The 15,164-nt window shown below is 41.7% G+C and overlaps 1 protein-coding gene across 4 annotated transcripts in view; it reads left to right on the forward strand.

The window, feature by feature from the left end:
• Nucleotides 1-15,164, forward strand: part of LOC110049415 (dystrophin-like) — a 77,064-nt gene that overhangs the window by 42,026 nt on the left and 19,874 nt on the right. For all 4 annotated transcript variants that reach the window (XM_089283195.1, XM_089283194.1, XM_089283192.1 and 1 more), the window contains exons 34-49: nucleotides 137-308; nucleotides 1,616-1,990; nucleotides 2,953-3,167; nucleotides 3,665-3,817; nucleotides 4,199-4,360; nucleotides 4,930-5,105; nucleotides 5,646-5,796; nucleotides 5,882-6,199; nucleotides 6,616-6,901; nucleotides 7,291-7,433; nucleotides 8,021-8,137; nucleotides 8,937-9,152; nucleotides 11,340-11,494; nucleotides 13,336-13,522; nucleotides 14,261-14,397; nucleotides 14,529-14,721. In XM_089283195.1, the coding sequence (XP_089139321.1) occupies nucleotides 137-308; nucleotides 1,616-1,990; nucleotides 2,953-3,167; nucleotides 3,665-3,817; nucleotides 4,199-4,360; nucleotides 4,930-5,105; nucleotides 5,646-5,796; nucleotides 5,882-6,199; nucleotides 6,616-6,901; nucleotides 7,291-7,433; nucleotides 8,021-8,137; nucleotides 8,937-9,152; nucleotides 11,340-11,494; nucleotides 13,336-13,522; nucleotides 14,261-14,397; nucleotides 14,529-14,721 (3,156 nt within the window). The remainder of the gene's footprint in view (nucleotides 1-136; nucleotides 309-1,615; nucleotides 1,991-2,952; nucleotides 3,168-3,664; nucleotides 3,818-4,198; nucleotides 4,361-4,929; nucleotides 5,106-5,645; nucleotides 5,797-5,881; nucleotides 6,200-6,615; nucleotides 6,902-7,290; nucleotides 7,434-8,020; nucleotides 8,138-8,936; nucleotides 9,153-11,339; nucleotides 11,495-13,335; nucleotides 13,523-14,260; nucleotides 14,398-14,528; nucleotides 14,722-15,164) is intronic.

The raw sequence follows: 15,164 nt of genomic DNA on the forward strand, positions 1-15,164 counted from the left end.
AGACAGTAAAAGCGAAGCCTATGTGTCTAATGTTGGTGTGATAACGCTGCCGTAGATTGAATTCAAGAAATGCGTGTAAATAATTCCTTTAATTAGTCAGATACTTGCTCACAGTTCGTTCCTAACTCTCCTGTAGCCGGAAGAAATCGAGGAGCAGCAAGCAAAGTATGAGATGGTGTTCAAGAATATCGAGGAACTCGACAGACAGGGAGTTCAAATCCTGTCTCCGCGTGAGATTGAGCGGTTAAGAAAGCGGTTCAGGGACGTTCACACCAAGTTCACACAATATCAGAAACCTGCTGGGGATAGTAAGTGAAGCCGGCTGATAACGTAGTTTGTTTGTGTAGAAAGATTTGAGAGATCAACGTAATAGTGTGTTACGAGATCTTTGCTGACTCTTCCCCAGCCGTCTCTGAGTCTCTGATAGGAGCGAGAGTCGATTGGGGTAAAGTTATTAAGGAGGGGCTCCCATAACCCTCCACGCTTCCACGCTCACGCCACGCGTCCCTCGTTAATATTCAATACGATGAGAGACGACTGGTGGCAAGTTAGAGATCTTTGAGGAAATTTGACCCAGTGGGGGAACGGAAGGTGCTCTGATATACCTTACGTAAGGTAGAAGAACTTCAAAGAGATACATGGAATACGAATACTCAATAGCGACATTGGCTCTTTTCGCACATTCCGTGTGGGAGAATCTTAAAGGGCCCTGGTCAACCTTTGTTTTTGTTTACATGCGAGAGTTTGGCTGTTACGTTTTATTCGGAGCATGTCGAAGCGAAGGTAATCACTGCGAAACTACTAAAGATAATTTAACATACTTTCAGGAACACAACTAAGAGCAAAGCATTAAGATTTCGCGTCACAATGCAATATCAATAATTTCGATGGCTTCGAAAATGGCGGAGACTGACTGGGGCCCTTAAATCAACACGCTTTTCCTGAAATGATTGCCTTCTCATTCGATTCTCATAACCGGTCTAATTTGTTTCGTTGCGGCAAAAGTATGACAAGTTAGAGGTTGGTGAAAGAGTTATCATGTGGGACATCTTGAGTAACCGTTTAATTAAGCTAAATGAACTGGGTTACGGTTTGTTACCGGGCTGTTATATGTTAAAAGTTTCGTTTTATGAGTAAAGCCCAGTCCACACTACGCCACAGGTATTTGAAAACGCAGCCTTGTTTCTACGGTTAGGCCTGCCGTCCACACTAATCCGTCACGAAAACGGAGCTTTTCGACAACGTTCTTCAAACCGGAGGAATTGGAAAACGCCTGCTTTGCGTTTTAGTGTGGGAAAAAATCATTTTGAAAACGAGGCTCTTCAAAAACGATGACATCACGACAAAAGCATTTGATTTCCCTGCCCGAGTTTTCTTCAACCACAAATCCAAAATGACTGGTGATTGTTGCGTTTTTAAATTCCTCCGGCGTAGTGTGGACGGAAAACATTTGATGCGTTTTCATAGTGAAACCTCGGTTTTCAAATTCCTCCGGCGTAGTGTGATCACGAAAATATTTGACGGACGCGTTTTCGTAGTGAAACCTCCGTTTTTAAAATTCCTCCGGCGAAGTGTGGAGGGGGCCTAATTGTTCTGTCTGAATTTTTATTTCCAGCCACCTCTTACCGCATCACAGTTCACACGGGTGATGTAAAAGATGCCGGCACACAGTCTAATGTATCCGTAGAACTGTTTGGCGAGAAAGGAAAATCACCCAAACTGAAATTGGACAAATCCGAGACATACAACACCAAGTTCTGTCGCGATCAGCTCGATATATTCACTGTTTACAACGTTCCTCACCTGGGAGATTTACACAAAATTCAGGTCTGGCACGATAGGACTGGGCCGAAGCATGAATGGTTTGTGAAAGGATTTTACGTTGAAGACAAGTCCACTAGAAAGGTTTACTTTTTCAATTGCAACGCGTGGATTGGTCGAGATGCTGACAAGCAAGACATCAAGTGTGAGGGTTACACCCTGCCTGAAGGTAAGCGAATTCTCCTTGCGGTACACCTTGTTTAAAAATTGACCCTAAATGCCAAGGAGACGAACGTCAAAATACTAAGTTCTCCAGATTTTCAGTCCTGAATGCCTCGTGCTTGGCGTGACTGAAAATCAAAACATATTCTCTCACCGTTATGGACCGTCTTATATCTACCATTAGTACTTCTTGTCGGCAATCGCGCGCGCGCCGTTACGTGAATCGTGAAAATATAAAGTTTTTTTTTTATGAAGAAAACGTTACAGAGGCGTCCAATAAACAGGCAACCATTATTATAACTCCAGAACAGTTTGCGACTGTCGCTGCAACGAAATGCTAGAACGTCGTGGAGGACAGACGGTAAACACTGCACCAACGCTATGGAGTGAAATTATTCTTGTAACATAGGGAGAGAGAAAGTTTTCTTGAAAGTCTCATGTTGCCAAAAGCAGTCGTTGTTACTTATTCATTGCGCGTCCATTCAATTTGCTTTGCCAATTCACGGTGAAGATGCTGTGAAGCGAAATTCAACCAGCTGTTTTCTTTTGGATTAGTTGTGAACAATGTTTGCTTTGTTATGGTAAGCACTTCAAGTTGACGATTGCATTACCGCGTTGTCGGCGAACTATAGTCGATTTTCTTTTTTCCTGTCTTGTGAAATACATGTAAGTTTAATCATTTTCATGTCTTGTGAAATAAGGTTAATCAGTTATTCATGATATCGTTTAACAGAGTCGAGCTGAGTCTGTGCTGTGTTGTGTGTGAACAGTCCAATTGAACAGTACAATATTTTCAATACTTTCATGTGATGCTATTTGCCTTTCACCATTGAAAATAAATGATAAAAATTTAAATTTGGCTCTCTTAAGGAGGGGTTGAATTAAGTAGCTTGCTATTTTGTATTCAAGTTTTTGAATTCTCTCCTACTTCGTCTTCTTCACTACCGTCTCATTTTTTTCTGTCAACAGAAGGCGAAGATGTCATGACCAAGTCCTCTTTAGCGCGAGTCCGCTGGCAAGTGACTCTGGTGGAACACGAGCCTGCACAGACTCCCGGATGGAAGCTGGTACAAGACACCAGGAAGCTGTCAGATGAAGTCCATGAGGTCGAGCTACTGCTGGAGTCTCCTGAGTTACAGAAGGCAGACTTTGAAGACTTCTCCAAACAGGAAGACAAGCTGAAGGTGAGTCGCCGCAGCAATGTCACGCAACGTCTTACCACGATTTTACGCCGCGTCCACACTACGCCGGAGGAATTTGAAAACGCAACAATCACCGGTCATTTTGAATTTGTGTTTGAGTAAAATTCGGGTGGGAAAACATCTTGATGATCGTAACCTCATCGTTTTTGAAAAGCTTCGTTTTCAAAATGTTTTCTTTCCACGCTAAAAGTCCTAAAACGCAAAGCCTCCGTTTTCGTGACGGATTAGTGTGGACGGTAGGCCTAACCGTAGAAATCAAGCTCCGTTTTCAAATTTCTCCGGCGAAGTGTGCACGGAGCCTTAGAGCGGATACTGTGTAACGACGCAAACGAACAACTGTAATGGAAGCCATGGAGTAACGACAAATATACCGTCACAAGTGTTGAAAATCAAATAATTTTGCGCAGAGAAACTTATCTCTATTTTCTACCTTCGTTTCATTCATGTCAGGTCTCTGAAAGGTTTAATTATTTTTGCAGTTGATTAGCGAGAAGCTGGAGGATCTTGAGCCTCGTGCGACGGAAGTACTCTCTCGCAGCGAGACTGTGCAGTCTTCGCGTACTGAAAAGGAATATGATGCTGTAAAGAGAGCCGCTAGCAAGTTCAGGTTACAATGGAATAACCTTAACCAGGTAAATATGGGAGAATACGAGCTTTTATGTGTTAAAGAATAGAAATTCAACTAGTTGCTTGATTTGGTTCCTGGGTACGGCTTTATCGACTAACGTTGTCGAAATAGTTTTAAATTTGTTTTTACACTGCCGAAGATTGACCGCGAGCTAATCTTTGTATTTGAGAACCGTCACGTATAGTATTTATTAGTTCGCGCTTTAGGCGCCGTGGACTGCAAATTGTTCTGTTAAGGTCATCTTCGAAAACGGAGAAACCTTTATCTTCTCTACTGTATAGTTTAGTTTACAATGTTTCGTAAACGTTTTCGAAAAGTTTCCTTTTGCATACTATTCTTAGATTTAAAACTTCTGATTGACTGATTTTCTTTGTTCCTTATCTAGGATTACAAGGCCCGGTCTCTTCGCTGGGAGAAGGCTGTAGCAGTTTGGCGCCAATTCCACTGCGATCTTAAAGATGTGACCTCATGGATGACGCATGCGGAGAAAGTTCTCGACGAAACATCTGGAGAAATTGAATTCAGCGCTGCCAAAAAGGAACAGAAGGTGAAACCTGGTATCTTAGAGTAATCCGTAGAAATTAATGGTTTCTAATTCGATTTCATACTTCTAATTTTTTCTTATATATAAAAGCGTTATCACAGCGTTTATTTTCAGTTTATTTAAAACTGAAGATCAAATATGAAGTTTCAAAACCCAAAATAATTTGTAACAATTGTGGTGAAAATTTCGCACGGCAAACATTATCTTCTTGTTTCTTAAATGCATTTAGAAACTCGACTGCAGCGAAGGGGGGGGGGGGGGGGGGGGGCTCACTACACTTGAAAGCGAGCTTCTTAAACACTCACAGTTCAAAGCTTGAAATATGAAATCTTACACAGCTCCAAGCTTGAAATATGAAATCTCCTTACTGAGTTTCTCTTTTGTTTGCTACGAGAATTTGTTAGTACATCAAAACAAAATCTTCGTTTGCCCGATGAATGAAAGAAGTTAAATTTTCTAGCATGAAAGCAAAACTTATCAGCAGTGCGTTGTTGATACTACATTGAAGCCGCCCGGTATACTCAAGACTCGTGGTAATTAAATAACTGATGTTATAAATACCTTGCTACTAGGCTCTGGAAGATGGTATCGGTCGTCATCAAAGCACGGTGAATGCCATGAACACAGCCGGACAAGAGATTATCAGTAAATCAACAACAGTGGAGGCTGACATGTTGCGGGATAAACTGACTACACAGAACAGGCGCTGGGAGTCTATCTGTAATCAAGTGACGGACAGGAGAGACAGGTAGTTAGGGTGTTACAACCTTAAAGGAGCTCAGTCACGTTATTTTGAGTTATTTTGGCTTCGTACAAAATAACCTTAGGATTGAAGGAAACCGGGAAATAAAAGTTTACTTAGACAGAAAAACACCAAAGAGATAATAATATACAATAAAGGAAAAAGGATGGTTAAGGATGGAGAAGATTAACACGGATTACAAACGACGGACTTCAAAATTTTAGATGCAGAAACCGTGACTTAGCTCCTTTAAGCTCTTAGCACTTACCTCTTTCGACTCATATAAACTTTAATTTCTGTTTAAGCGAGTATTTGAAGATGTTCGTATCCTTCTAAATACTGAAATTGCAATTGCTTTACGGACTTCCTGCTTGGAAAATGGTTGAATTAGCATTCAAACTGGTGGAGTGCTATAAGTAAAAGTGACTTAGTGTAAAATTCTCAGGGGCTTACCACTTCTTGAAACTGCTATAGTGATTCAACGAAGGTCTTCTTTTGACATGCTATCGACGCATGACAGCCATTGTTCTTTTTCGTATGATGTAGATTTAAGGAAGAAGCCATGCAGATAGAAGAGTTTTTGGAGGAGAGTGCTGACTTGCTGCAGTGGATGGACGAAGCGGACTCGGAGCTGCAGACGAAGGATCCTTCCCCTGCTGACGAGGATGCGTTAGAGGAACTGCTTGAAAAGATCAAGGTATGATCCCAAGTTGTGCATGACAGTGCTGGGTATTTTTCGCTAAGTAACTCAAATAATAATGCTGTGATGTTTTCCGCCACAGGGGGTTCAACAAGAACAAAATAACAGAGAAGATTCAAAGAACAGCATCCAGCAGACAGCGGAACGACTTCTGTCCAAACCCACCATCTCCAAACCCAACTCTGAAACCATCAGAACCAGGCTCGATATCCTGCTCACGCGCTGGGACATCCTGCGCGCGGACATCGCGACACGCACGCGAGGAGTGGAGTCCAAGCTGAGGCGCGTGTCGGAGTTCCTAGCGGATCTAGAGGAGCTAAGCTCGTGGGCTTCTACGACGAGGGAATTGTTAGAGAAGCAAGAAAGTGGAGAGTACAACCAAGAAGTTGTCGTTCCTAAGGTTTGTTACATCAAAAGAGTGTCTGTGGAGAAAGGAATACGAACAAGCTCTCTGAAACTGCGATATGCAGCTCGCGGATTTTAGCTTACGACACGGAGCATTTTAGATATGTCAAGCTGGCATGCTTGACTTTATCATTCGCCCGTTTTGATTCGAATGTGATTGGTGGTTTCAAAAAGTGGAATTGTGCCACACGAGGTGTTTCACGGGTTGTGAGCAAACAATCTCTGCCATTTCATTGAAAAGACTAATAAATATTAAAGGCATTAATTCGCATTTTGTTTTCATCTCAAGAGGCCAAAAATGAAACTGTTGGCTTCACTGACAGTGCTGAATTAGGAGATTCAGACCAAGAAAGAAACTAAGCAATTTCAGGGAGATATGGTTCATTTATGTAATCCATGTTTTTATCACAGACTGTTCAAGAGTCGCTGAAGTCTCGTCAACCGAAGCTTGACGGCATCAATGAAAGCATGGCGCGATACAGACGGGAGAGCAAACTTGATGGAAACCAGGTCCCCAAACCACTGGAAATCAAGGCCAAAGCTCTCAACGATGACTGGAGTCGAATTGCGTCACTTACCGCCAAACTGTTTGCGGCCCGCGTCACGCCTCGTAAGGCTGTCGAGGAGATTGCTGTCGAGGTGAAACAGCGGTCAGTTCACGCCGGGGTACCACTGATCATGGAGGACTGGAGAGAGGGTAACAACAAATGTTCTTGTTTGTGTTGTTCAGTCTTTATTTCACCTAAATTTGTATAAGGATTCTTTTGGCGACTGGATTTCTTCAGCGGACCAAGTGGATCTAATATTCTGCACGTAAATAAGCGCAAAAGATGTTTCAGTTTTCCGCATACTCTGTCAATGTAATTTTGGTTTTATATGAGGAAATTATTCTCCGTACGACATAGAATTACCAGCTTGTGATGTAGCGAATGCTTACCTGCTGCCAACGGCACCCCCATAGTTTATTCTTAAGTGCTTGCTTGTTAATGAAACCATTGAGATTAATTTTACGAATTACGTGTGTGTGAATTAGATAGCTGTCCGTGATAGGAACTTGTTCACATGTTTATTTGTTTTGGCCTAAAGAGAGTGCATCTCCGTGGCCGAAGTTCGACAAAGCAGTGTCTGAACTCCACGACTGGTTGGACACCTTGTCGGAGATGATGAAGACAGAAAAGACTGTGCTTGGAGATTCCGAGGACATGGACGGACTTCTAGAAAAGCAAAAGGTAAACAAGGAATCAGTGGCGTGATAACTTGTGTAGAGTGCGTCAAATGTTACCGATACGAAGTGCTATCTTAGAAACAACAAGGGTGTAAGTGGAGGAACGTGTCCTTTCCTAACGCGCGTTTGAAGAAACGCACAATGACAATGAAAGAAATGTTTGTTGATCCGTTAAGGTGGAGTTGGTATGTTGCGTTTTTTAACTCTTTCTCTCTGAAAACGCATCAAATGTTTTCCGTCCGCACTACGCTGCAGAAATGTGAAAACGCAACAGCGACCGGCCATTTTGGAATTGTGTTTGACGAAAATTCGGGCAGAGAAATCACATGATTATTGTGACTTGATCGTTTTCGAAAAAAAAAAAACTGTTTTGAAATTGTTCTGCATCCACGCGAAAACGCAAAGCCGGCGTTTTCAAATTCCTCCGGTTTGAAGAACGTTTTCGAAAAGCTCCGTTTTAGTGACGGATTAGTGTGGACGGTTGGCCAAACCGTATAAATAAAGCTGCGTTTTCAAATTTCTACGGTGTAACGTGGATGGGGCCTTTATTTGATATACAAGTCTTAAAGAATGGCTACTCTTTGGTTTTAGTCAATAGATGAGCAGCTGAAGACCAAACAACATTTGTTAGACGAGATTGCAGAGATGGGACAAACGCTTATTGACGATGCACAAACAGAAGAGGACAAGATCCTGATTGATAGCAAGGTAGGTTATGTGACCGCCAAACTACGTCACTTATCAGTACGCTCTTAAGCCTTCTGACGTATCCGTCCCAGTCTCCCAATTTCTGGGCTGTTATTGGTTTTTAGTGTTTAAGGTATTTTACTAAGCAATTTTATTTGTTTTTTTCTCCTTCGATTGGAACATCCCAGGGAATTACTTTACGTATATTGAGTTCATGTTTTAATTGAAGCATCTGGAGTATCCAGTTTGTCTCTTAGACTATTTGTACTCATGTAGAAAGACGCTCAATTCTCAAGACACAGGGAAAATCCACTGTTTCGTTTTACGTTCTCCAGAAAACCCAGCATGTGATGAACTTCCTTATGTTTTCAGAGGAAGGCTAAGTAATGTATAACGCACGTAGGGATGGTACAGTGGCGAGAGCGCTCGCCTCCCACCAGTGTGGCCCGGGTTCGATTCCGGCCCGATGCCATATGTGAGTAGAGTTTGTTGTTGGTTCTCGCCTTGCTCCGAGGGTTTTTCTCCGGGTTTTACGGTTTTCCTCCCTCCACAAAAACCAACATCTCCAAATTCCAATTCGACCAGGACAGAGGACCAGCATGAAAACCAGATATGGCTGATGTGGCTTCCTCCCTAGGCTCGATTTCCGCCGCTTTCTCGAGACCGGTCTACATTCCTCCCCGAGAAGAGTGAGTTCGTTGGAGGAGCGCGGGCTCTTTTCCCGAACAGCGGCTGGTAATCGAGCCTACTTCCTCCCGAAATATTGTAAAAAATCTTGCAATTAAGGAGCTCATTATAATATTCTTCCATTCTTGTGCAGGTCAGCAAGTTGAAGGGACACTGGGAGAATATCGTGGACAACTCGGCAGTATGGCGGGGACAAATCGATTACTTGATGGAGGAATGGAAGAGATTCGTAGAACTTCGGGAAGAACTTCTCGAGTGGATCCGGAAAGCCGAGGCTTACCTCGAGAAGGACGAGAACGTGTACGGCTTCACGGTCAGCGAACTGGAGGAACAGATTGATAAACATAAGGTAAGAAATGACCAGGGCTCGAGACTAACGGTAGCCAACTAGCCACGGACTAATAAAAATTCCATTTTGGCTGGTGGTTTTTGCGCTTCACTAGCCATTTTGGCTAGTGAAAAAGAAAATTTGCGAACATTGGAGGCCCAGAGGAAACCAAATAAAAGTTAATTTCAAACTTTTTACGAAACGAAATCGAGTCAAAGCGTGCAGAATTTAAAACATCGGCTGTAATAAATATCATATATAATTTATTGGCCCAAACAAGAACTTTAATGCGAAAGAATGATTGACTTTTTTGTTTGTTTTCCTCTTAGTAAGGCCCGGTTTAAACGTCGCATTTTACATGCGCCGAATCGAATTGCCGAATTCGGTGCATGTAAAATGCGACGTTTAAATCAATTAAATGCGACATATTTCAATTAAATGCGAGTTCAGTCGAATATTCAATTGATCCAGTCGATTATACGACTGAAGTTCGACGGTTAATTTAGGCCCAGTTCAGACGTCGTGCTTCTGCCGTGCCGAACTTAATTGCAATTTGGTTCGACTGTAGCAGGGCAAAGAAACAACTCTGATTCAGACGTGGTGCCAGAGTCGAACCAAATTCAGCATTCACTGATGCCTTGTAACAATTCTCCACCTAACTCCCCGTGGGAACGCAATCTCGCCAAAATACATTAATAAAATATATGAATTTTGCTTAGCGTGGCAAAAGCACGACGTCTGAATCACTGCCGTGCCAGAGTCGTGCAGCACGGCAGAGCTTGTTGAACTTAATTGCTTGCCGAACTTAATGCAAAAGTTTGATACAGACGCCGTGCTTTTGCCGTGCTTTTGTCGAACTTAATTCCTGAATTTAGTTCGGCACGGCAAAAGCACGACGTCTGAACTGGGCCTTAAACTCCGCATTTTACATGTGCCGAATCTAATTCATAAATTATGTTAAATAAATTATGTTTGCTCGAATGGGAATTAACACGTCGCTATCGCTCGCGCTCAGCAATTTTATTCGGCAAAAAATGCGACGTTTAAATCAAATCAGCCAAACTTATTCATTCGAGTCGACTAAAATTAGTATTTGATTCGGCGCATGTGAAATGCGACGTTTAAACCGGGGCTAAGAAGCGACGAACGACAAAAAACTGCCTGCTGCTAATGATAAGCCATGCGTGAAATCATGCGGAACTCTAGGGATCATGTATTGTTTCATGCGCGCAGCATCGGGAGGTCACGTGCGCTTTCAAAAAATTAAAAAATTCGCAGTTGTTCGAAAATTTGGATACATAATATCGATGCCTATGTTTGCAACTTGTAAGTAAAGATGTAGTATTCATGAGAAATCGTGAATCGGCATTTTGAAAGATAGGAATGTTTTTCGGCGGCGAGTTGCAAAGTTCTGTGGGAATTTCTCACGGAAGCGGAAACTTCGGTTTTCGTTGTTGAGCGACTCCTATAGTTTTAATACCGATTCCTATGTTTGCAAATGTCTGCGTCTGGCTAGTGAAAAATTTGTTTTGGCTTGTAAATCAAACCTGTCACTAGCCACTGGGCTAGCAAGCTGAAAGGTTAGTCTCGAGCCCTGAAATGATTGGCAGGCTTACTCCTTAGGGGAGAGGAGAGGGGAGACTTCGCCACCTGGCCCAAGCGCTTCCGTTTCTTTTATCATTAGGTAACTCTTCCTTATACTTTCCATAGAAAAGGTACGCTTTTTAGTACACGGGACAAAACTGCTCTGGATCGACGTTTTACAACAAAAAATATAAAACGGAACAATTTGAACTTAACTTAATTCCACGCAGGGAAAGTTATTTTCATATGGATCACGCATTGAAGACTTGCGTTACAACGTACATATATATACTTACAATGGAAATACTGCATCCACTGTGCAAACGTTTCCCTTAAGCAACCGCTTATATTATTTCATTGATTCAGCAGTTAGGTACGTTTGTTCCAGATAATTTGAACGGCCCTTTTAAATTCCCTAGCGGCAGTTTTTCACGTCTCCTCTGTATGCTTCAACTCGGAAATTGCTGGCCTTGTATATACCTCCGGTCCGAAAAAGGGACCCCTTTCTGGGAAATCCTTCCAGTGTATTACTATAGAACGTACAGAAATATCTGCTCTACGTAACAAAGGAGTAACTAGAGAAGTATCTCTGAACTGAAAATATCTACCTTCTCATTTGATCAGGAATTTGAAGACGATGTGGAGAACTGGAGAGGAAGTATCAGCGCTGTGAACCAGTGCGGCGAGCATTTGGTTCAGGAGTTTCCTCATTACGAATCTGGAGAACTCAAAAATTCCATGTCAGAGCTCAGCGAGAGATGGACCAACATCACCAGCAGGTAGGAATCTGGGTGAAAAACACTTGCCTAATACGCCATTGCCAAGTTACTCTGTGCCTCTGCCTTAAAGCGAGTCATTGTGTAAAACCTTTCAGATGAAAATGAACCTCTAGGGGGAACACATTTTCACATTGATGGTTTCGTACGGAGATTCGTTTAACATGCACAGAGGCAAAAGGCGACTGGGAAATGGGGGTTGGCGGTGGGGGGGGGGGGGGGGGGGGGAGGAGGCTGAGGCCAATATGCGCATTTTTTCGCTGCACTTGCGCATTCCTGAATTGTCCAGTTTCTGTGAACCAGGACCTGGGTCAAAAACACTTGCTAGGACCAAAAGTAAAGTGCTGAGGCATAAAATGAAGAGCTGATAGTTGATGCTGTCACTAGTGTAGTCTCTTTCTACAGGTACAGATGCGTCTTAAGGTGGCTCAAAACTAGACTGCTGGCAGTCGCTTTTTTTCTCGAAATTCGAAGAGGTTATGAGGCGAGACGCTTTAGCCTAAAAAGGACTGAGACGAGACATGGGCGGCCCTTGTCTCGCCTTCTTCCCTACTCCGCCACGGCCATAACGCCCTTTTGCGATCGCGATGACTAAACACTCGTCTAAGTGACCCTTAGGGAAAAAAACGGCTGCCAGCAGTCTAGCTCAAAACGGTTACAAAAAGCGATTTTAATTCCATGAATGGTTGGAATTTCATTACAATGGCGTAGCAAGTGCATTCGAAGATATTGCTTTGTGAACGATTTGAGTTAATTATAGGTTCCGGAGACAATGAAAGATGGAAGATGCTTTTTACGTCAACAATAACTTTGAATTCTTATTCAGACAATAAAATATTTTTTTGCACACTTGATTAATTGTTGCGTCGCATTATATGATTTTGACACTGTTGCGGCTTCTTCATTGTTTTATGAGACGTTTGAGACGTAACTACGTTCATACTGTTTTGCCTCTCTTCGTTTATTTTAGATGGTGGAAAGGCAATTTGTCTCTAAAATAAACTTTGCGTAAGGAATTTAGAGACATTTCGTTTGTTATTATGTTTGTTTGCCTCAATGTTTGATCCTCTAATTGACAAAGTGAAACAGAAGCCAAGCCTAATGCAATGCTTTTCTTAAAAATAAATATACAATGATCGGCCCTGCTAATTAGCTAATTGCCAAAATGAAATTCAAAAATTACGCTATAAATAAAACTACTTTCTCTACCTTATTTAGATTTTTTTTTTCCTTTTTTGAGACTCTTAACTTCTTGGGCACAAGATAACGCTATTGGTTTTATCTGTGAGTGGAAATAAAGTTCGCTGTATGTGTAAACCAAGTTCAGTCCATGTTTGACAAGAAAACATCAACAGTCTTTTGTTCGTGAAGAAACAAACAGCTGTCCGGTCCTTGTTTTGTTTTTATAATAGCGTGTTTTTGGAGTCAGTTGTCTTGAGGCAAAGTTTTCATTCATCGATAATGGAAATACCGATAAAAATATTCCATTGAAAAGGATCAAAACTAATAACAGCACTAGACACTATGTGTAAAGTTCTGTAAATGATTTCCTCTGGAACTAAAAATCGTTTTGATTCATAATGCGGTGTTGGAGTTGCTTGTTTGAGAGGTAAACTCTTGATTCCCGGTCTATACAATTGTTAGCGCAGTAGGCAGAGGGTTAAAACTACAAGGAAGCGCTTTTTGTCTTTAATACCCATTGAGAAATTATTGTATTTGAGAAATTAACTTTCGGAATCGCGTTCATATTCTCTACACTGAGAGGAGTCGCTGTTATCTTCCTTTTCTTGATAATCCTTGTGAGATTACTGTACTCTTAATTGTACTATTTTTTATTGTTACAGATCTGATTCTCGTAAGAAACATCTAAAGGAAGCATTTGATCGCATGGTGCGATTCCATGAAGACATGATCAACGCTCTGACTTGGCTGACTTCAGCAGAGTCTAAAGTGGCGGAATTGGACAGCGCTGTTGAGGCAACCAGCACGGAAGAGCAGCAAGACATGGAGGCACTGAGAAAGGAATTAAAAGTACGTCTTATCCTACATTGTTTCATTTCCTTAAATCTTTGATTCCTCACAGTCATGAACGTCTAATTTCTCCACGAAATATCAATACAGATCCATTCACGAAGGTCAGGAGAGTTTATCCTTTCGCCTAGCGATAATTTATGCCCAACTCTTCTCTGCAATTCTCTATTTTCCAGTTTCCCATAATTCACTCTGTTTGCCCCCCCAAATTTTGCGTAAACTATTGTTGTGAAATGCTCTTGGGAATATGCAGACCTCCCAAGAGTATTTACAAGTAAAGTTTATGCAAATTTTTGGGGCGGCAAACACAGTGAATTGTGGGTAATTTGAAAATAGAGAATATGTATTGTGAGAATGAGAAAAATAAGATCGTCTGAATGAAATACTGGATGAGCTCAGGACGAAAACCTATTTCCCCCATGAAGGATTATGATATGTTTGTGGAAAACAGTGTAAAGAATTTCGCTGCTGATTTAGTTACCTTCAATATTTTGAGATGTTCAAAATACATTTCTTGTAGTTGTTGTTGGGAACGCAGTGCGTTCCTGGAAACTTGTACATTTCAATCAGTGCCTACAATTTAAAGTTGTTTTATAGAGAATTCAACTGAGTTTAATCTTCAGTACATTTCCTGTACCTCTATTCGGAACACGCAGTGCATTTCTAGAAAGTTGTTTTACGTTTCAAGTTTAAAGGTAGTATTTAGAGAATTCAACTTATTCTGATGTTGCTTTGCAGTTCCTTGAGGATGACATCAATGGTCACCAGGAAATGTTTGCCTCGCTAAACGAGAATGGCCAACAGATTATGGCTGAGATGGAGCCTGGCGACGTACTAACAGCCGTGCAAGCCAAACTTGATGACATGAATGACAGGTGTCAATCACTTGTTTCTATTTTAATAATCAGATATCAGATAACTTATTTTACGGAGTATTTGTTGTCGAGTTCATTGCTCCTTACTGTTATTTTTTGCTGTCTTCACTTACGCCTTTTTTTATTGACAGGTGGCAATCACTCAACGTTCGCACGCTGGATATCCGTGACCGTCTGGAAGACACTGGTACCGAATGGCGTCAGTTGCTGATGGACTTACAGGAGATTATCGATTGGATAGCACGTGCTGATCAGGAGCTAACTCTTCAGCAACCAATCGGAGGAGACCTCGAAAGCGTGCAAAACCAGAACGAGATGCACCAGGTGACGATACTGTAACCGAGATAAAAAAAGAAAAAGTGTTATGAAGCGCTTTTGAGGTCAACAAAGCTTTTACAGCAGTTGCTGTCAATTGTTTGTCACGCTGTAAATATTTGTCCTTATAATCCATCAAATATTAACGCGTCACGTGACAAAATATGCCACAGCTAAAACTGGGAAATATCCGAGCGATATTCTCCAATTTTCAAAACTTTACGTGTTGCCCAAAGTATTTGAAGGACAATAAACGAAATGGCCTCCTTTTGAGTTTAAAAATACGCTGGGATATTTGTCCTTTGACCGACATTATCTGTTTCGAGAAGCGAACAGTTTTCTAAGAGCGAACTGTGATCTTCGATGAACAGATAATGTCCACGGACAATATCTGAGCATATTTCGCGCCAAATGGAGTCTGTTGTTTATAATTTACCGCGTATTCTCAGAAC

The sequence above is a fragment of the Orbicella faveolata genome, unplaced genomic scaffold, assembly GCF_042242905.1.
Source record: "Orbicella faveolata isolate gen_17 unplaced genomic scaffold, um_ofav_v1 contig_12, whole genome shotgun sequence".
Lineage (NCBI taxonomy): Eukaryota > Metazoa > Cnidaria > Anthozoa > Scleractinia > Merulinidae > Orbicella > Orbicella faveolata.